Source organism: Opisthorchis viverrini (genome assembly GCF_000715545.1).
Source record: "Opisthorchis viverrini unplaced genomic scaffold opera_v5_400, whole genome shotgun sequence".
NCBI classification, from domain to species: Eukaryota; Metazoa; Platyhelminthes; class Trematoda; order Opisthorchiida; family Opisthorchiidae; genus Opisthorchis; species Opisthorchis viverrini.
The window spans coordinates 176,677-199,481 of NW_008752047.1; the positions used below are offsets into that span (position 1 = coordinate 176,677).

General features: G+C 45.1%; 1 protein-coding gene across 1 annotated transcript; it reads right to left on the reverse strand.

Annotated features, from left to right (window-relative positions):
• Window positions 1-2,108: 2,108 nt before the first annotated feature.
• Window positions 2,109-22,586, reverse strand: T265_15212 (hypothetical protein; the record flags this gene model as incomplete). Its single annotated transcript, XM_009177067.1, has 10 exons — window positions 2,109-2,590; window positions 3,531-3,692; window positions 5,068-5,304; window positions 5,348-5,425; window positions 7,472-7,519; window positions 12,087-12,522; window positions 13,464-13,612; window positions 15,359-15,503; window positions 17,279-17,636; window positions 22,034-22,586. Coding segments are annotated over 10 exons (2,559 nt in total), but the record flags the coding sequence as incomplete, so codon positions are not given.
• Window positions 22,587-22,805: the final 219 nt, after the last annotated feature.

The window sequence follows — 22,805 nt, forward strand, 5'->3', positions numbered from 1 at the left end:
CATACTCGGATGCAGACAGTAAATGTAGGAGTGAAAAAGTTCTGGACGACAAAATATTTAGTGTTACGAAAGTGCACACTGAAAAACATGTCATTTCACACCGATTTTCCGCTTGTGGGTTGGAGTGTGCAGGAACCCTTCGCGTAGATGAACGGAATCATGATATTGTGGGGTAGACAGTATCCACAATATTTTAACCAGGTATTCAGCTCCGAATGTTTCCCACTTAGCTCGATCGATATTGTCGAATGGTGATACAGAGCTCTCCAGCAAATGGGTCCTAAAAGTATGGATAGTTAAGGCCATGTCTAACAAGTGACCAGTATAGACAGGCACTACTTAGTACGACCTCATCTGTGGCAGAGAATGCAGTAAACTTTCTGACCGACAGTGTTGTACAGATCTAACCCGATACTTCAACTTCAAGGGATAAATCACTCTTCGCTTTGGAATACGTCGAGTCGTTGAATCAGACTCAATGAATTGAAGGTTAGTGAACCCCACGCAGCGAAGATAAAGATTGGATAACTGAAGTTTTCACTATTCAGTATTCTATGAGTTGAGGCGCTAAAGTTCGGTAAATTAGAGATTCCATAGAATGGAGGTCCATGAGTCTGTTGCGTAAATGTAACCCGGAGACAAACAGACATTCCAAACAACACATACCGCCACGCAGGTGACCGCCGAGTTAAGGTCCTGCGAACTCGGCATTTCGAATACGCGGAGATCGCAGACTAACTAGCCGCAGCGGATCGGTTGCCTATGACACTTAAGCCAGTCCACTGAGGTAATTAAAAAATCGGACAACCCTATTTAGTGTCGAGCTAGAAAAACAGATTAATTTAAATAAACAAGTTGAAAACCTGAAAATTCGGACTACCTGCGGCGACAAGCAATGCAGTGGAAAACAGATAGTCCATCATTAAATGTAACATCAAGTCCCTGGCTCGTCCCCAACTTCAGCATCTCATCCGTCGTGGTTTCTTCTGGTAGCAAGGCGGCTAGGCATCGTAACGATGCTTACTACATCAGAATGATTTATTTTCCCCTGAAGTTGGCACCCCGTGTTAAAAACCTCATGTTAGCTTCACACTTGGTGGATGTCTGTCTACGCACAAATCAGAGTCCACCTGAAAGCGACCCAGCAAGCCAAAAATGGTCATATTCTCCACCATGAGGAAAGCAATCAACCGCCGTTTCTTCCGTTAGTACGGGGTCTACTTGGGTTCGAACCATGGATCTGCCGTATTATGGCAGCGTAGTAAAATGAGTGTTTCGATATGTGCTCAAAAGGAATCCACATGGCTGACCGAATCGAATCCAAGCGAAGGCGGTGTTCGTGAAAGATGACTATAAAATTTCACGATTAGCCAGCCGAATCATGGGGCACAAGAGGCACTTGTTTGCATACAAGTTGTCCTCACGAAGTTGATCCTGACGCCCCACAATAAAGAATCAGTCATGAAGTTGAGATGACAAGATCAATAGATCAAATAAACCTGTGGAACAGGAGTAACCTGCATCCTTCGCCAGAATGTGCACCAATGCTATGGAGTTGGTGGTAGGCTGCGCGTTTCCACAGGGATTTAAAGACGTTAATTAATCTAGTGATCCAATAAAGACCCTCTGCTAAATTGTCACAGCGGAAAGCATGGGACTTCAAATCAACAGGCTTGACACACCCATCACTTACTTCGATCGATCATACTAAACATGCTAGTGGACACCCCGAAGGGTCAAGGCTCTTCGCCAGCCCACAGCCGGTTGCAAGCGTCGTGGAGCTCTAAGGTAGGCACAGTCTCCATGGGTTCGTCAACTTTATGTTCTACTTAGCCCCGAATTGTCCAAAATTTGACAAATACACACGGGAGCAAAATAAGTTGATATTAGCGGAAGACTCAACTGAATTCAAGTCAAGTCTCTCGTTTATGGTATACTTCAGCTGAATTTGCTGCACAAAGACGGCTTCATGGTTCAGTTGGTAGGATATTCGAGATACCCCAGTATATTTTTATAGAGGAAACCATTCACAAGAATACCGGTATGGTCCTACCACGTCTATCCTTCGGATTTCGCTCAGCCAAGCAACCAAAAGACATGACAGTACTTCAGGGTTAACAATAACGGTGTATCTTATTATCTGTACAATACAGGTCCGTAATAAGGATGGGAAAGATAAGCAAGTAGAAAAATCTCATCAGTCCGGAGAACGCAACTTCTTTCGTGGAGGTATAGCGGCGTTTAGGCTTTCGGACCAGGTCATTGAACCAGCCACGACCGGTGCGAGGGCTTCAAATACCTGAAGTGTGCTCAACACTTTACGTCCGTTCAAAACCATTCCGGATTCAGCGATGGGAAGACGGGCAGTTCGGTAGCCTCGCTTGACCGCTCCCTCATAGCAGTGTCCCAGAAAATGGTTGTGATCCACCAAACCTCCAATGACAAAGACATCCTCGGAAGATATTGGTCTGGCTAACTCTTCCATGTTGGTGGGAGGTGGCGTACTGAGAAACTGGTCAGGCAGGAGCACGGGGGATTCGGCGCACAGGTAGACAATGGACTGCGCATCAAACATTTCCCAATAATCTTCCTACGGAAGGCAAAGCATATAAATCCCAATAGGTGAGGAAGCAAGAACGTATACACTGAAGAGGAAAGAATATCAAGTTGTGATCCGATGAGAACAAATTCATTTGCAGGACTTCATGTCGCCCATATAGGTGTGAAGCTAGCGTAACACACAAGGTAAAAAAAACAACTAATGGCAAATCAGTTTAAAAAGCCCATAAAAATTGATATTGCAGAAAAATGGGGAAGTCACTGAAGTATGATCGTTTCACTCGGGAGAGTTGCAAAATAACGTACTGACTACGACTTATCTAAATCAGGTGTGTACACTGTAAACGAAGGTTCTCACCATATAACTCATTGTCATGAATCTGATGAACCGTTATGCAAGGAGTCATCTAAATCTCGAGTATTGAGTAGAAGTGGTCTTATCTCACGAACTCCACAATAAATAATGATAATTGTTCAGACGTAACACACATTGGGTGCCTAGCAACCAGCCAGATGGTGGAACTGAGGCGAGGCGGTCATCGAAGCGCTTGGGTAGATTCATACCTGTTTCCACTCAGGCAGTTTTCACGCCATGTCTAGGCTTGAGCAACCTGACAGTATCCTAGCCCTCGCACTTTCTTTGGTCATGGCAGTTAGGCACCAAAAGGGTGTAACCGCTTGACGATTTCTATTTTTACGACCAGCCACCCAAAAGAAGCACGAGAGACCAAAACTGCCCAAACCTAGGCAGGAGCAACTGAGATGCCGGGTTCGAACCACAGATCTTCCGGGTCAGTAAGTTCGCGCCCTCACCACTGAGCTAATTGAGATTCACAATAAAGTGGAAATTTGGAAGAGCAAGTGCGTCCGCGATGACGACATCAAACAATTCATTTGGGAGGGATATTCGACAAAAATACATTTTACCAAGATGGAACATAAAGAATGAAAGAGACAGGAACTACGCGTACATCACACAAATGAATATCCCAGTGTTCGGACCCAGCCAACGCAAGTCTGTCACGTAGCCGTACTGTGGGTGGGTCCGCAACTTGACTGTCTGCTTTCAGGCCAGTAACATATAATTGGACAGGGGTGACCAGTCGACGGTTGAAAGCATAGCAATTTGTAATCTGCAGGAAAACAAAGAGGGTAAATAGTAATGAGGAGAACACCGGGTGTACCGACACAACCAGCAAGCTACAAACAAAGGAGCTGCGTTGAATCAAGGCAGCCTATAACTCAATACATATCCACTGTTGAGAGAACCCGTACTGCAGCAGTATAATCTGCGACGATGGCAACCAGAGGAACGCGGCGAGCACAATAAACATGGCTAATGAATGCGTAACGGTGAGAACAAGTTACGAATCGAAACATCGACTAAAGGTGAAGAAAATAAACAGTAACCAAAAGGAACGGGATATGCTGACCTCTCCCGGGTAGTGACCTCTCTTCGGGCAGGCGTTACACTGAATCACGGCTGAAGACGAATGCTATTGTGGCTTCTCAGGGGGGCCCCCTTGGGAGGGGATAATGCATTGCGAAATACACATAGTCAAGTGGACTCTCAGCGGAAGTAAACGTCTGCTTGCCTAAAGCTTGCTTCCTTCGAGTGACATGGCAGCTAGGCACCGGTAGGGTGCTACAGCTGAACGCTTCCTTGCCAAGAGACTTCCTTCGCTTCTCCGCAATCTCCATAAAAAGCAACATTCCCAAGTAAAAAATAGAAGACCGACACCGAGGCCGTTTCCTGTAGAAAGGATGAACCTGCATCCGGTAGATTGTATCGTGAACTACGTTTCGATATCCGGGTTCGGTTCCTTGTATAAATGCCATTGGATTGACCGTTGGCCCCTTTCTCAAAACCATGAACATACTTTTTTATCACTATGTGGAAAAATAGCGTAATTTGATATCCGGGTTCGGTTCCTTGTATAAATGTCATCGGATTGATCGTTGGCCCCTTTCTTAAAACCACGAACACACTTTTTTATCAGTATGTGGAAATATAGTGTAATTTGCCTTGGGAAATTGTATTGGGTGTCTGGTCGTTCTTAAGAGATGCCGGCGATTGAAAGGGGAGTTCTTCCAGCAATCAGCAACCAGCGTCTCACGTATCGCGGGAAGAACATTGCGAGTAAGGAAAACCTGATAGCTCAATCGAGCATGAGGTTAAAAATGAACTATCTCCACCACGTTTGAAAGTAACTATGTAATGTTTCTCAATGACAGGAGTTCCACGTGGCACAACTTGGGAAAAAACCTACGGCAAATCCTGACAAATCCTGTCAGAAAGTTAAGCACGAATCAGTAAATGAATGCACTAGTTTCCACAGCAAACAGACCACTGTTCGCTCACCAACCTTGGAAAATTCGCCGACTGTCATGCAAAGATATCTCATATGGTAGTACATGGCAGGTTGCTGAGAAAAACTACTTAAATATACTAACATGAAATATGGTCATTGAGCTGAAATTACGAATTTGTTCTATACTAATGCATACCTGATTGGCCAATTTGCAAATGTCCTTGAATGACATCAGGTGATCATGAGCGCAATCAATCACTATTTTCGTTGAACAGGGTGATTCTGACATCCGCGGAGCGTGTGACAGTGCCTTCCGGGACCGCGGGACATCTGAAGAACCTTCTGAATTCGGTTTCTCGGTTTGTAAATAATCCGACAGAGCTCGTTTAGCTTTTCGTCGGTTCTTGTAGGCTTTGCGTAATTCCCGTCTCGTCTGGGTTGATTGAAACAGAATATTTAATCTGACAGCAACTTACCTCTTTCCGTCGGATGTAACTTTCTAACCGTTTGATTTGACGTCTCGAGGAGGAAGAGTTATCGGGACCTTCCTCAATCTAAGAGAGAGAGAAATTAAAACGTTCTTTACGCTAATTGATACATGCAATCTGGTGGTCAGTTAGGTCAAAATATTGGTTGAAATTTGGGGACTATACCTATCTCTGTAGAAAGTTGCATCCACCTACACATTGACTGTGTAATTGAGTTTTGAATGCAATAAATTCACAAGCTGATGTTGAACTAAGCCAAAAAAACTGGCTGAAATCTGAGAATTCCGCACCAAACAAAATCACACCAGATACACTGGAAAGAAAAATGTCTGGAATTCTTTAAATCAAAGTGTCAGTATGTGGAAATAGTGATTAACGCGATCCGATAACAGAGTAAATGAAACGCGGTGTGACATGGCGCTTAAATAGTAACCGTTCGGATGTAGTATCCTTTCAGTACCTAGCTGCCACGCCACCCGAAGGAAGCACAAGGGGAGAGATACTGTCAGCTTGTCCAAGCCTAGACGGGAGCTGTTGAGATACCGGGGTTAAATCCAACCACCGACCTTAAGGAGAAGAGCTTCGAACCTTAACCATTGATCCACCCCTAGCTCTGATGAATTGTTCAGTTGAAAGTGAATTCTGACGCTATTTTGTGTTCATTTCAAAAAATATAGGTCATTTCTGACTCTAGAAACTCTGAAATTTTCCTCTGTTAAAATATCTTTCCCCAACATTTCATTACGATGCAGCCAAAGATCCCGGCCACGGCATAAAAGCTGCGACCATTGAGCATTTCCGTTATACGGTGAAATCACTTTTGATTTGTTTGTCGTCCTCCCCACTTTGAACGAACTGGGACCGCGTTACCATCATGAGACGCAGTAAAATTTAGTTCCGTTGGACGAAAATGAACAGACCTAACTGGCGGAGAGTACCAGCTACATGGGACAGAACAGAAAGCCCTAACAAACGCCAGGTGCTACAGCGCGGGATTGACTGGCTTGTACGACGTCCAAATAAATAGTATACCCGTCAACCAGGTTCTCGAGTAGTCAATCTTCGCTATCTTGCTAAAGTCGGCACGTGTACAGCAAAGACATGTGCCAAGGCAATCAGCCTGTACTTCACTTGAAAGCGCCAATTTAGAAGAAATGGCGGTGCAGAAAATTTCAGGATCAGGTGATTCAGCTGTTCTTGAAAACACTCTACTTTAGAGGTGGGTAGACATCCTCATGGAGTATCACTGTATAACCACAAAAAACCCTTGAACTAAAAACGATCTGCTCAGGCATTTTGATTTCCTCGTCCATCACCATTAATGAGGAATTTCAATGTTGTTTGAATACAGTCCGGTGAATATGTGAACCGAGTAACAATTTCTGAAACTGAATCGACTGTTTTCCCCGTCTAGGGACTTACATCATACGTTGGGTCCAAGCAATCATCTTAGAATTAACACAACTAATATAGCTAACAGACGCGCCAAAATGGAGCTCTACGGTCATCATCACCGATGGCATAACATCAAAGCTCAATACTGATGCTTCGCTGTCGTACAAACGTGGTTTCTTTGATAGCTTTGCTGTGAAGAAAAGGAGAAAAGTGGATCAGGAAGGAATTACATGCTAGCCTAGCACAATCATGAAGAGGTGTCTGCACCACCAGAAACTGGATAGAAACTGACAAGAACACCACTGACATCGACTGGCGGCCATATGTTGCAGCGTCTCTAGCCACTCACAGCAGGGACCCGTCGAACTCCATCCTGGAAGGCGAATCGCACCGACAGTACACAGATTTTCTTAATCTCTCTCATTCCTTCTTTCCAGATCAAGGGTTGATCATCTTCACTGTTTGTGTTACTCTGAATGGGGCATGGAAAACCGTTATTCGGCATGCGCAATACATGATCAGGTTATCACGGCCTTCGGTGGAAGACATTCTTTGACTAAAGTCTCCGTTGTACAACCGAATATTCGCTTCCCAAACGTCTCGTTGCGGATTCGCCGGCACCAGCCTACACGAGCTATCTTTCTGAGACAACACTTATCGAACGTACCATACAGGTTTTTCAACTACAATGGTCTACATTCCCAAAGAAAGACTTACCCCAGTAGTTTCAGACATGGTAACATCCGTGGATACTTCGTCCTGCTCCTGTAAAAGGAGAACAGGGAATGTGAAGGGCTTGACGGCTAGAGGGCTGATGAATCAGCAAAATCATGGTGTACAAAGATAAACATATCATTCATGAGATATCGAAACTATCCTCAGATAATCCTGAGTTGCCTACTTGCGCATTGGTGTTCATTTGCCCCATTTTTCCATTTCTAGAGGAGCAGATCCCTCCAATCGAGATGCCGGGCATCAGAACCAACGGGAAGATGCAGAAACAACCCTTACCAAGATGCGCGCAAATTCAGTAACACATCTCCCCGTGTTGTGTTGTGCACACGGAAATTAAAGACAGGTTTGGAGTCCTGTCCCTGTCAGATGCAGCATGAGTTACCAACAGAAATCTCAAGGCATTTCCTGATCGTCAGCCACAGGACCACTCACCATCGTTCAGTTGTAACAACCTTCCAGAGCCTAGATTGAGCCACTCGAAGGAAACACGAGGGCAGAGATACTGTCAGGTTACTCAAGCCTAGACAGGAGCGGTTGAGATGCTGGAGTCGGGTTACAATCACGGAACTTCGGATCGGTAAGTTCTCGCCTTAATCGCTGCGTTATCTCGGGCTCCATTGCTCACCAACAAAGCGGGAATCTTCAGTCAACAAATGCGTCAACAGCTCAACTTACGGGAGGATTTTGGACTAAAAATATCAAACTATGAGAGACAACGGCAAACTATGAAGTCGTCACACGGCTATCGTTAAACCCAAAATTTCCCAACTAACTTCTTCAGACTTGTGCGTCATCAGAAACAGAAAAGTCACACAGATTTTTCTGCTTCGCTTTGGCCGAGGTTCATGCATTCATGGAGGATTACAGTAGGGCAAAGCGTTTGCAATAGAATTCTCGAGAGAGAGAGTCATGCATACAAGCGATCGCATGAAGCACAACTCAAATCTTTGTGTATCCTGAAAGTTCTGATCATCCACTTTCCCATGAACCTTTACTCAGGACTACAATCCATTGATTAGCCACTGTTTCCACTATGAACAGAAAACAGTAACCCACATTCATGAACCCTACCGAAGATACAATTACCGCCTATTAGGTTCACTCTGTAGGCAGCTACTTCTGACTTCAGCAAGCATCCCACTGACTGCATGGGGAAGGGCTTCGGTCATGGATGGCAACCTCCAACCGGATATTTCCTCCAGGACAAAACGGATGAAAATCAGTCATCAAATATGGCTTGCGCATCCTACTGTCGTCACATCAGTAGTAGCAACGCCTACGTTTCTCAATCAAAAAAGCGATATCACTTTACTTAAGGAAGATCTTATTTTGAGGAATAATAAAGCTAAATTCATTGCACAGACTACACCGAATATTGCAAACCCTTGAGCAGGTAATCCCTAAAGAGCGCACCACATCAATATTTCAAGCTACTTCAGGGAGACAACAAGGCCACCATCGAACTAGTTGGTGCTATCAGAAGGAGAATCTGGAGTAGATAAAAAAAACTGGACCCATTGTAAGATACGCCGTAGGTGAGTGTCATTAGTTCATGGGCTGTCTTTCACCGGTTCCCAAGACAAAACAGGACAGTGTTACATTGGACGTCTGGTTCGGGAACATCGGTAGATAACTGGTTACAGGATTGGTCCAAACCTGCACACAACAGGGCGTATATACCCACACGGTTGGGAACGGCGTGGGACACTGCCCTGCCTAATCGGCCTACGCTATATGTGCAACCAAGCAAAGGTTTGAACCTCACAGATTGACAGTAGTAGTCCAGAACCGCTAGGAAAATTGGAGGAAAAGGACACTGTCTTCGTTTTATCCGACGCTTTTGTTCAGGGGACAATGTTTCTAACAAGACTACAATCACTTATAGGTTATGGCTACAGCAGTAACCTCAAAGTCCATAGAATGACAGGCTTAGAATATGCACAATCAAAGGTGAAACCAACTAAAAAGGAGCGAACTGTACTGGTACACTCGTTGAGCTGAGAAAAAAATTAACTTGTGAACGAGCTGCTTAGGAATATTCATAATGTTCAACAATGATTGCAACACCAGATCCCTTGCGAAGAACTGACCTGTACTTAATTCATTAGAGAACAATTCGCTATCACCCCATCGAAGTTGGGTGTATTCTCAAAGTGCATCGACTTGTTAATCACGTTTTAATTGCATGAAGTGACAAAAACGAAATCCTGGACCAGAGTTCATCCTACCGTGAACTGATATAGTTGGTCTGTTGACAGCATTGTGGACCTGTTCAGTTTTGATACAAAAACCACTGAACGTGGGCCGACAAATCCGTGAACTTGTTCAAAGCCACCATACAATGCGGAAGCCAATTTAGGTACACTTCCCCCCCCCCCATAAAAACCCCTTTACTATGAACACATTGTTTTCCTAGTTAAATCAAGGATACCATCTCCACAATACGTTACATTTCTACCCGAGTACAATTACATGGATGTGCGCAAACCAAGATTTCACAATCCTTGGAGCCCTGAAGACTCGTCTGTCATCGGAAACGTGCTGAATCCCAAAACAGAACATAACAAATTACTCGCACGATAACCGGTGAAAAAGCAAAGAATGTACAAAAATAGGTGTATGGTGTAAAAGTCGATTTCATATGCATTAGCCTTGAGATAATCCTTGGTGATCCTTATTTGTGAGTTCACAGAGTACAGCTTCATTTTTTCCGCTTCTTGCGCTTTTTCTTCTCCCCCGAGACCGGTTTTTCGCCAGCAGGTCTCTTCAATCCAGATTCTGTGGGAGGTTCCGAGACGCGAACAAACGAGGCGATGAAGAATCCGTTGGTTAAATCGCTCTCCGGAGAGGCACGAAGACAGGCCTCGCATCCCATTTCGGAGAGACCACGATGTAGCCACCTTCGTCGAGCATCCGAATTATCGGCCGGCCAAATTGTCTCGAGTTTGAACTGACCATGGAAGCGCTCAAGATTTTCCAGGACCACCGCCTCGTTTTCCTAGGGAGGAAAAAATAGTGAGGGGTAAGAAGCTTGTTGGATGTAGACTCATTCCGTGACCAGGCCAAAGAGAACTCTTGGGAATGGGTATTTCAAACATGTGTACTTTGTGTAGTATGTGGAATCAACTGAACGTTTTTTTCGATAGACACACCATATTATCTTTCCACATACACCATAAGTACAGGATTGCCCTCTCACGAGGAGAACACCTCAGAATCACCAAGGTGCTCGCTCTGAAAACCGTTAACTACAGATCAAATTATGAGGGAAACTTGCAGTTATGACAGATGAAACGAACATTTAGTTCGCTATGTAGGCAACGTTCACGCGGAGCGACAGATTTCATGTAAAACTTACACTCCACCCCCCCCCCAACTGTGTAATCCCTAAAGGGTGTTCTAGGGTGATATACATGATAGTATTGTCGTCTGCATCGATAAAACCATCATCAAATCGGTACGACTCACATAGACCGTTCAATAATTATATTATGAAGAGAAGTTAATGGGTTATAATCAGCATATTCTGTTTAACAGTTGTACACATGACCATGTATCAAAATGTGTTCCAGCGTCAGATTCCATAGTGTTCTTGTTAGTACTCATCAGCCGGAGTTCCTGTGAAATCTGACTCCAGGAAGGAAACATGGTGAAATCTATTCGGCCCAGAAGAAGAGGCACAAGCCTGGATTCAAACCTATCTGCCAGGAAAGTGTGGGTCATTTTACACCGAACAAGCAACGTTCTCAACTGATACACCCAAAAGTGCGCAAAGGATGTGAAGGATTTTCAGTCTTGGTCCGTTCCTCTAACTAGCACCGCGATCTCTAGTCGGTTTTCTTTGTGATTGTTAGTCATTACAACTCTACAGCATAAGCCAGAGATGAAATTCGATTCATAGGTCAGCGGTTTCAGCTTTCCAAACGAGTGATATCTAACCTATGAAGACTCGAGCTTGTGGATGCTCAACGTCGGTTGATCACCTGGTTAAAGCGAGAATTTACTGACCGGAAGATCCATGGTTCGAACCTGACCACTGCCTCTCGACTACTCTTGTCTAGGCTTGGGCAACCTGACAGTATCCCAGCCCTCGTGCTGACCATATCCAGCTAATTCATTCGTATCAGATCGCTGATCATATTACGAAGGAAGCCCGACGATCGCGAGTGCCACGCACAGCCAAAGGGGTCGTTAGATAGAGGGAGTGCTGTAACGTCGGCTGTGGCGAATCGGTCTTCGGAGTATCATCCAACTGAAATGAAACCATGTACACTGACCTTGTATTAGGATCAGAGGGCGAAAACGATCTCCATAGCATATACCTTCTGGCCGGTACAACTAGCGGCCAGCATGAAGACCACTCATTATAGTTGGATTCACTGTCTCACAGACTGACCCGCTCTGACGGGTTCAGCAAACGCAAATGCAAATAGGTAGTGACAGCATCGGTTTTTTTGTTGAACAGCTGGAACAAAATAACTGCTCAGATACGAGTATAGTAGATACAAGTAGGAGCCCCCTGTCGTAAGCAAAAGAGGTCCCAGGAATAACTTTGAATATGTAAAGTAAGAGGTTGTTTCAAAGCGAGATGGCTTACCTCCGAACGTACGGAACAAGTCGAATAAACAACACGTCGGACGTTTTGAAAACTCAGCGCATGTCTCAGCAGTTGTGCCTGTAGATTCGACAGTCTCTCAAGACGCCTGGAAATATCCTCGCCCTTCATATCATCCTCACCCATGTTTGAGTAGCCCGAGGAAAGCACTGGACCAGTTCCCTCTGGTTGACGAGCGACCAAACCAGAGCCGGAACAGGAGGGATCCAGGAGGATGGACTCAACACGACTGAACTTCAAATCCATAGGATCCAAACTCAAAAAGTCTTGACAGATCGCTTCGACTCGTGGTTGGCTGCATGGAAGTTTCGTTGTCCTGGCAGTTTCTGGATCCGGCAGATTATCCACTATGAGTGAACCAGAGATAGATAACCGCTGTACACCAGAGCTATGTAGATTGTTACACAGAGTTCGGAATCTAAAAAGTGATTAGGTTGGAATAAAGTCAACAAGAAAACGTGTCGGGAAATATTGATCAAGCAAAACCACAAGGAAGCGGAGCGAGGCAAACCAAACCGAGATGTACTGAGGAACGGAGGAAAATGGAGGGATGTCTATCTGAGTGATCATATTTCAGGTTCAGTCGAACTCCCTCAAACCCATGCACGAGCAAACATGGTTATCGAAGCCGCTGTGGAGTGGATGAAAATCGTTTATGAAGTGAGCAAGGCTTCCATGCGCCCAATACATGTAGAAGCCTACAAAACCGCCTCTTTGAGTTGGACACTAAAACACTAGGAAGATTTAGCCCCCGGTGCATGAAACGGATATTCGTCAATTCTTCGGAGAGAAAAACAACCCCACACCACCATACAACATCCACAGTCAGACTGGTCTCAAGATGTATCCCACAAGCTTGATTCGGAAATTGTCATACCGATTTCATCATCCAAATCATGAACAGGATAGTGGTGCCACTTAGATGGATGAACGAAAACCTAACTAAATGCTCTCAACTCAGACGTCGAGGACCCGGGCTACCAAGCAGCAGTGAAAACGTGCTTGATAGAAAAGGAAACTGCTCGCGTGGTTGCTGAAGACTGTTCGATAGCCCACGACCGGTTTCGTCCTTATCGGGGATCATCAAGCAGGCGCAGTCTCTGAGTATCCCTCAACCTTTTGTTCCACTAGAACCCAAATTGCACAAATTTGGACAAATAAACTCATTTGCGTATCAATTTGGTTTTCACGGTAGACTTAACCTCTTGTTTATCATATTCTTAAACCGATAGGATCAAAATTGTGGACCCAGAAAATATGGATTTGTAATTTGTGTCCGCTTATTTGGCGGGCACTAGGTGCACACCAGAACATTTTGCTAGAAAGAAATGCCATCCCCATCTACACAGAATAACAGACCTGGTTGGGTCTCTGTCGATAGCAAAGACGGTAGCTTGTGGAGTCATCATTTCGATAAGCTGGAGCGTTTTGTTTCCCGGAGCAGCGCAAGCATCCAAAACATCCGCGTTTGGATTGGGTCGCAAGACCTCAGGGACAATGCAGCTTGCCTTCAACAAAGAGGAAAAATGGTTGCGATATATTCACGAATTTGAGGGATTTCGTTTTTTGTTAACAACTGAGCAAACGGATAGACAAAGTACAGAACAAAGGCCATGTTCCTACGATTGGTCGTTATTTGATACCTAAAGAAGTACATTTATTTGCCGAAATACCCTCACCTGCAAACTAATTTGGTTTTTCGAGAGACTCACCTGGAACCTAGCTGAATCTCTCGGTTGCGATGTTTCCGGGCAACTCGTGCCTGTTCGTGCTGAGTAACCCGTTGCAAAAGGAGATATTATGAAAATCGCTTGATAATTTCCTTTTAGGCTATTTCATGTCAGGATCTCCCTGCACTGGGTCACCAATGCACTCATTGGTCCACCTGCCTCACACAAACAACGCGATAGGTTTGTTCAATTTTCCAATAGGTATCCGCTTGATATTGTCATCCTGAGCACATCACCAATCGTATGGTTAGTGAAATAAAGCCAGGTTGTCAGTTACCACCTTGACGGTATGTTAATGGGTAGTCCACATGATTATTGGCAGGATATCATACTGAAAATGGGCGCCGTATATTAAGCTGAAACCTAAAGGAATTGACAGACAACACCGGTACCTTGATGAGAAACAAGTGTCCACTATCGTGTCACCATGTTTAGGCCAGGTGATGGCTTGCAACAAGCCTCTGTATGTTTGCTGACCATCATCCTAATGGTGATGAGGGCATGCGCTTCACACCCACAGTATAGAGTGTTGTTGTAAGACTGGGTGGGCCCGGACCCGAATCTCGTGCGTGCGGGTGAGCCTATTGAGATAGCAGATAAAATTACCTACTTGGGAATCTGTATCAGTTTCAGTGGTCTAGCCAAAATCAACATTTCTATTCCAACCGGGAACTTGTATCACCCGTGACATCACCCTATCCGTCAAGGATCGAGTTTATAATGCTCTGGAGATCTCCGTCTTGTCACCTGGGTCGGAAATATGGCCCATTTGAGTCAACAACAAATTTTTATAAACTTTTAGTGTTTGACAGTCGGTGTCTTCGGAGTTTTGTTCGAGTCTAGTGGTTAGTGAAGTCGAATGGTTTTCGACAGATGAGCTGATCACACTGCATACGTTGCGCTTGTTGGGTCACTTGCTCCACATGCCAGTCGACAAACTGCCCCAAAGAGAGCTTTTCACATAACAACGGGAAAACTGGTGACGAGCCAAGGGAGGTCAGATGGTGACTTGACAAACTCAGCTGTGCTGGTCGGTGTCATCTCCGGATTGGGATCCCAAGATGCACGTAGTCGGATATGACATAGTATCCCGCTCAACGGCGCATGCACCCGAGCTGTTGCCTTCAATACACAACTTCCCCGGTGAATACCTCGTTGCCACCCCTCCGTTCACGCATCAATTATATCAACTACCACTCCCAATGCACTACTATCCTTCCCCTACCTCTCCAGATGGTCGGCGAACGAAATTGTGGCGGCTATAACCACTGTACAGTATGTGCGCGGTTCTCACACCCCAAGATGATGATGACAAGAACAGATGGCTTGATAGGACGTGTTTAACTTGTGTGACTGAGTCCAAGACTGATATATTCCAAAAAATCACGCTTGTGACCTCGTTTCGTGTGAACCCTGCATCTCGTAAGGCATATATTTTCCCGTTAGAAAATCCATAGGGTAGGTGCCTCTAGGTATTATAAGAAAGGTAGAATTACGTAGAATTCCACATTAATACACACTTACCTTGTCCTGAATTATAAGCTTCCGAGAGGTAACAGCCGGGAGTTTGTACAATAGGCTTCCGTGAGCAAATATAAGCAAACTGTGGGAAAGGTGGTAATCTACATAGAATTGATTGTCTTCCAGCTTACGCAGCATCTTCCTTGTCCTGGAATGAGAATCAAATAAACCACAGGATGGTGAGACATTCATCAGTAAGAGCTATTAGAAACCACTCAAAGCCTTATTTCAGGAAGATGTACATGGGTTGCTTACACAAAAGGGACGAGATGGTTAGAGCGCGAATTTACTGACCGGAAGATTCGTGGTTCGAACCTGACCTCGTCATCAACAACTCAACAGTAGTTTCATCTTTGTAGCCAGACATGAGGCGCAGAAACTGATTCCATTAGGGATTGAATATGCACACGTGTTTATCTCAAACGCACCGGGAACAGAAAAGCTAAAGTTGTGGGCTCTGTTATGTTCCGATATTGGGATGCCGGCAATTTCAATGTCTTGACAACTAGATCAACTTAGCGGTTCGATCAACTCCGTGTTTTAGGAATCATGACCAAGCCAGAAAATTTTCAATATAACAGTTTCTCTGGGGTAAGAGAGTTCGATAATCAGACAATAATTTTCAATAAACGACCAGGATTGCCCACGGGATGTAGCGGACCCGATAGAGGCTAACTATGGCAGTCACCAAGGCAGGGATAAGATTTATCGTCCAAAGCTATTGTGGATCTTCCCATGGTTGTCTTCCCCAAAACAACCGTCATAATTGTCTTGCTTTGCTTTGAAATAAACAGCGCGCCCAGAACTGATACTGGGATAACAAGAACGTCGACACCGGAATCAAACGATTGAGAATAGAATACATGCTACACCATAAACATCTTTTTCTGGACCCGGCTATCACCAAGGAAGGACAGGTAACACTTCAAGCAATTAATGCCAAGATGTGCATATGGCTCTGTGACTCTGTCGATCTAGAGGAATAAGACTAGAGGGCAGCAGAAGTGAGAAGTTCGGAAACGATCTGCACGTTCAAATGATGCCCCTAACGTGGATTCCAGAAACCATTCTAGCAAACATTTTGTCATGCTTTGTATACCCAACGCCGGCTTCACTGTAAAACACATGAAACATTAGTCATAAATCCATATTTAATGCCAGTTAAAAAGGAAACGACACCTGTCGGAAAAAGGGGCGACGTTAATGGAACACAGCTCACATAGCGTTGTGGAGGAGAGATAAGGTGGAGAAGAGAGTCTAGTTTGCGGGAGAATAAAACACGAAAACGAATACTTTTCCACAGACTTCCGGAAATTCAGCCGACGACGTCTTTTTCGAACCAGCCAGAGGAATAACACATGCCAACGAATGAACTACTGCGAAGCGGTCGCTAATACAAATAGAGAACAGTTTCCGAATATCACACAATTGTCTGGAAGTTTTGAAACCCGTGTCTTCTGGGCATCAAAGGACGTGTATTTAATGCGCAAACTGCGCCCGACTGCTGCTAATCTATGTTGCTGAGTGTCAGAGCACCCGCCGAGAATTCCATATTGAAATAAAGGTGCGTGATATAGGCTTAAGTCTACATGTTTTGCGAAGCTAGATCACTTTAGAGACAAAACCAATAGTGTGTGCTGCTTATGCGCTCTAATGGGGTTATCTCCCCACCTTCCTGAGGATTGAGCAGAACGATCACACCTGAACTCTAGGAAAACTGTTCAAGCGGTGCGACTAAAAATCACCGGACCTTGCAGCTACTCATAAGTAGCTAAAACGAAAAACGACTGCGTGAACCAAACATAAGCAGGGCTCACTACCTCACCCGCTGATCTCTCCAACGCAACTACCTGGTTGTATCATTACACACGCCGTCACTTGCAGAATAGACTCAATAAACTGAACTGCTAACAAAACAACTACCTTATTCCGGGGGCCTGTAGCTCTGCATACTGTTCCGATTGGAGTTCCTTCAGGACTGATTCCAAATCTGCACGGAGTCTATTGACCCGAGCGTAGCATGGAAGCAACAGCCTGGCGTCATTCTGGTTGTCTAACGCAGAAACAGGGAGAAAGTAGAATGGCTTGTGAGGAGTAAGTCTAGATTTTCTAACCAGCAAGGTTAGTACAAATAGTAGGGCATTCGTAGGTGGACTTCTAACTACTCCTATGGTGAGATAAGCGACCCCGCTAAGTCTGTACAGGAACTTATGAGGAATATGATTCGATTCCGTCGAGCAATTTGGACGCGAACCACAATCCATTGTGGATCGCTTTTCTTCTGAAAGCAATCCGATCATCTTTTTTGGTTGATGAAGGCGTTCCAACCATACAAAAACTTCTGCTGATCAAGTTACCAGTAACCACAACCTACTTTCTGAACCACTCAAGAGGGCTGGGCACATGATACCCGATATTTCATACTCATAATTGCCAACAGCAGTGGAACGCTTTGTCGTTTAAGTGGAATCCAGTGAGGGACGCTGTCTATTCACCAGTTAGCATTCTGACATGTCCAAGAAGTATAGGTATTGTATTCACAATAATGTACACCAGTGTGAGATGTTACCAGATTACTTCACAACTTGCCAAATCATTCATCACCTTAGTTTGGACCTGTTTTTTTCTGCTTAAAATCCTTCTCACCAAAGCTTCAGATCAGTTTCGGTTGGGGTGGATAGCGCTCCCCTGTTAATACAGAGCATGTTGATTGTTTGGGTTCACAAAGCGTCTTTGTTAGAGCAGCTGTAAACCGCCAAAGTGGGAATAGCTGAAAAAAAGTACAATCTACTGTTCACTCTGTATACTGATATTATTGCAACAGTCCGATGAATAACACCAAGCCCACTTAACAAGTTTCGTTTGAGTATAGTTCTCAAGCTGTGCGGCTCTATTAGTTGCCCATTTAATGTGACTACTCTACCAGGAAAACAGACTACTGATGATCAAACAGGTTATCATTTCCCGCTACTGATGGTTTCATACACGGTTAGTTTTAGGGCTGGCACATAGTTCAAAGGGTTGCCTAAAATAGCCACCAAAGGTGATTAGCTGAGTGAAAGGTCAAACGAGAGAAGAAAATTACACAATACAAAGCGACTGCATGTTATTCCTAAGCGTCTTCGTTAGTAGAACTTTAGTCGGCGTATCATAATTAATAGAAAAGATTGCTCCAATCTCACCAGGACGAATACAGGCTGTGCGTTCGTTCTCCTTCTTACGCGCCTTCTTAACCACCTTGTATGCATGACGGAATCTTGAAATCGCTCCTTTATCTTGCGTGACAAGATAAATTTCCTTCGCCCAAATTTTGTAATTTGAACGAGAAGAGCCCAGCAACAAATCATGTAACGTTACATACAGCAGACAGTGCCGGCAGCCAGTTAACCGTGATTCACTGGAACTGCCCGTCCCGTCGGTTCTTTTCGAAGGAATATGTTCCACAGGGTATCGGCGAACAAGCTTGGATTGTTTGACAGTTTCGTGCAGCAGACTGAGGGAATCCAACGTCTTGCAAGCCAACGCATACAGCTTTCTCAGATCCTTGCAGTACGAATTATGAAATAGGATAGGGGGAAGGTAAATGGCAATCAGTTTTTTGGAAGTGAATTAAAGATATCGAAGACTCTTAACCACACTCTTACATGCTGTGTGAGGTGGAAAGCAGAAGCCTACACAAAAATATACCAATAAGTGAATCTATCCCCCTGTGAAAGCGCACCAAGTCGTCCTACCATCATCACGGAGGAACAGGATCCTATAAATACCTCTCTAATGAAGCACATATGTAGTACGACTTCAGAAAAATCAAGCAGTCAGTTGTATCGAAATTGACGTACAATGGTGAGGGTGAAGTAGTCCACCTCAAGCCCGTACCAAGCACAATCACATGTAAATATTTCTAGCGAGAAAATAATTTTGGCCATTTATGATTAGCACAGAAAGTGGACAGTTAGTCTGGAAACCTATCAAAATGGGATATGTTGTCAATTTCTGCGAAGTGTTCACGAAGATCAAATGCGTGGCTTGTCTGTTAAGACGCTTGCTTCATCCATCAGCGACCTGTTCACATCCTGATCTTTTGAAAAAACGAGATCAGAAGACGAGCAACAACACCTCTTCGGTGCCTAGCTGCCGTGCCATCTGAAGGAAGAACGAAGGATGAGATACTGCCAGGTTGCGCATGCTTAAACAGGAACAGTCGAGGTCCTGAGGTTCGGTTCGAACCACGGACCAAGTCACATAATCCAGTAAAAAGCAGGCCCCGTGTCAGATAAGGAGACGGTCGCACCTCTGGGGTAAATTTGGCCGTGAAGGGTAGGAAACAAAATTGCCAAGCTTAGTGAATAACGCGATCATCATGAGAAAGTACTATGTGAACACAAATGTCTATCTACAGCGTGAGTCAAAACAGACTGATTATTCGACTGTAAAACACTTTCGCTGCATAGCTGCCACGCTACCCGGAGGAAAAACGAGGTCTGAGATACTGCCGGGCTCCTTAAGCATGGACTAAAGCGGTCGAGATGCCGGGGTTAGGTTCGAACCAAAGACCTTTCGCTCAATAAGTTCGCGCCTTAACCATTGGGCCAACTCGTCTAAAAAGTACGATCGAATTCGAGGCCGTCCTAGGGAAAGAATGCGCAGTGTGTAAAATTGGAAATAGCAGGATGGGCCCACGGCATTTNGTGTGTAAAATTGGAAATAGCAGGATAGGCCCACGGCATTTCTTGAATGGCCTTCCCAACACATACATATATTATTCCCCATATCCAGTGAACCATCGCTAGATTACTGGCTGCGGTACACTCACAAGATATTCATCGATCAGTATATCTTCCTATCTAATGAGACCAAATTCGTTCGGCGTTTCCGAGGTCGAAATGAAAGTGAAGTAACGTATGTTTGAATGTTCGCCCGACAATCACAGCTAACAGTGGGGGTGTGCGTGAACACAAAGGTTATATTTCAAAGTCAAACTTACGGTAGAGAACTCGTTCCCGTACAAAGCTGTCTTTAGTCTGCATTGCTTCCCGAGAACATTACACACGAGAAATGATGCTTCCGAGTAGAGAAGAGCATTTAGATTATTGGATTCGGACATTGACATTAGTAAGCAGCTGTAAGCAGGTGTTAACTCCTGGCATTTGAAGAGATAAGAGATCGGAGGGATGAATGACCTCCAGGTTCTGAAATATAATGCAGATGCACAGAACAGTATGCCGATTATCCGAAGCGCCGCTCTGATGCTGTTCAATGGAAACAAAACTGTTTCGAGAACGATTATCTTCTCGGAATACTCAGTTTACTGCACAAAAGTACAAGATGAGGAATCCATTAAGGTAGAAAAAAAGACTAACAGATATGGATAGGCGAGCAGACAACAGCGCCATTGATGACAGGATTCCATCCCATTGACGATGTAAAGCCGTTGACGGGACGTTAAATGCACTCGAATCTGAAAATGAAGCACCAGTGTCAACACTGATGTTGCTGTCTAATGATGATGATGATGATGAATTCCGTATGAATGGCTATGGGTAAGGCCGACTGTTAGGCATTTCATTCCTAACCTAGCCATACGTCTTCTTCCTGTCAGAGCGGTCTTGAGCAAACTTGGTAGGATGAGGCGGTTGACCACTTCGCATATGCAGAACATAACTGAACCAGTAGAGTTGGTCCAGTTGTATCATATCAGGGACTAGGAAAACACTCAATGGGCTACCCAAAAGTACAACTTCATCACTGCTCACCAACATACGTGCCATAGTCCGAAATGACAGAGGGTCGCCTTTTATCGACAATGCACGGTAGATAAATACGGTAGCTTTAAAACATTAGTGGATATATCGGAACGTTGCCGACCCTATTTTATGCCGGGAAATTGACATCACGTCTTCAATAAGCGTTTTATAGGGGAAGGCACACCATTAACTCAATTGTTGATAGATGACAGCGGGCTTGCGTCCCCTGATTCCGTTCAGCTATAGCACCATTTCGGTGCCCAACTGCCATGCCACCCGAAGGAAGCACGAGGGCTGGGATACTGCCAGGTTGCCCAAGCCTAGACAGGGGAAGTCGAGAGGCGGAGGTCGGATTCGAACCACGGACCTTCCGATCAGTAAATTCGCGCTCTAACCACTTGGGCCGTCTAGCCCATCTCGCTGTAATAACCGCGTACTCGTCGTACAGTGGTTGTAGCTGCCGCAGTTTCGCTCACCGATGATTTGGAGTGTAGGGGGAAGGCAGCTGCGCATTGCAGGCGGGAGCTGGCAAATTGGTGAATTAATCCAGCACTGTTAGTGGGCTGTCAAGTGGGGGGTTGGAAAAGGAGCTATGCATTGGGGGCAATAGCCTAGATGCACGAGCGCCATTGAGGGCACGACTGTCTGACAATGCCTCTAGCCATTATGTGGCCCGTGTGGGGGTCCCCATCCAGGAAGACGGCGGTGACCAGTGCAGCTGAGTTTGCTGGCATTAACTTTCATACTTCGCTACCAAGTCATTGTTTGACCGCCTCTGGCCCTCTTCCACCCTTCACGTGGTCGTCCGAATGTTCCCACCAGATTCGGGCAATGCTCCGAAGACATCGATGGTCAAACACTGAAAGTCTTTTGACGTCCTTAGCGCGCAGCGGCCAGGTTTCTGATGTATACAGTAATATGGAGCGCACCTCACCATTGTAAACCCGACCCTTGACAGAGAAGCTGATGTCACGCCTACGCCACAGGTGACGTAGGTTCGCAAAAGCTGCTCTGGCCTTCCCAATCCGGATGGAAATTTCATCTTTCGTGAGACCACCAGGACTGATACAGATGCCCAGGCAGATAAATTTGTCTACTATCTCAATCGGTTCATTCACAAGCATGAGCCTAGGGTTCGAGCCCATCCAATCTCGCAGTAGCACTTTAATCTTTGCAGGTGTGAAGCACAAGCCGAACCGCGAGTCAGAATTATTTAGCTTATTTAATATTGTTTGCATTATCACGGAGTCAGATCCCAGAAGAGCTATGTCGTCTGCGCACTCGATGTCTGTGAGCAGGGACCCAGGGAGCATTTCGACCCCACAGGCATTAGAGGCCGGTGGTGAGTCTTCCGTGGTCGCATCAAAGACGAAGTTCGAGGGGAAAGGTGAAAGAGGACAACCATGTCGGACACCCCTTGATGTGTTGAACTCAAGAGAGAGCTTCCCGTAGGCCTTTACACGGCCGCGGGAGTTGGCGTAAAGCGCCTTAATGAGGGTCAGGAATTTATGGGGGACACCTTTGCTCCACAGACACTGTCATAGTGCTTGGCGGTCCACAGAGTCAAAGGTAGCATTCAGATCAAGAAAAACAACCATTGTTGGTTGCTGGAAGCAGTGTCACTGTTCCAGAATCTGTCGGAGGATGAAGATATGATTGATGCAACCTCTTGCAGGACGGAACCCAGCTTGGTTTTCACGGATCTG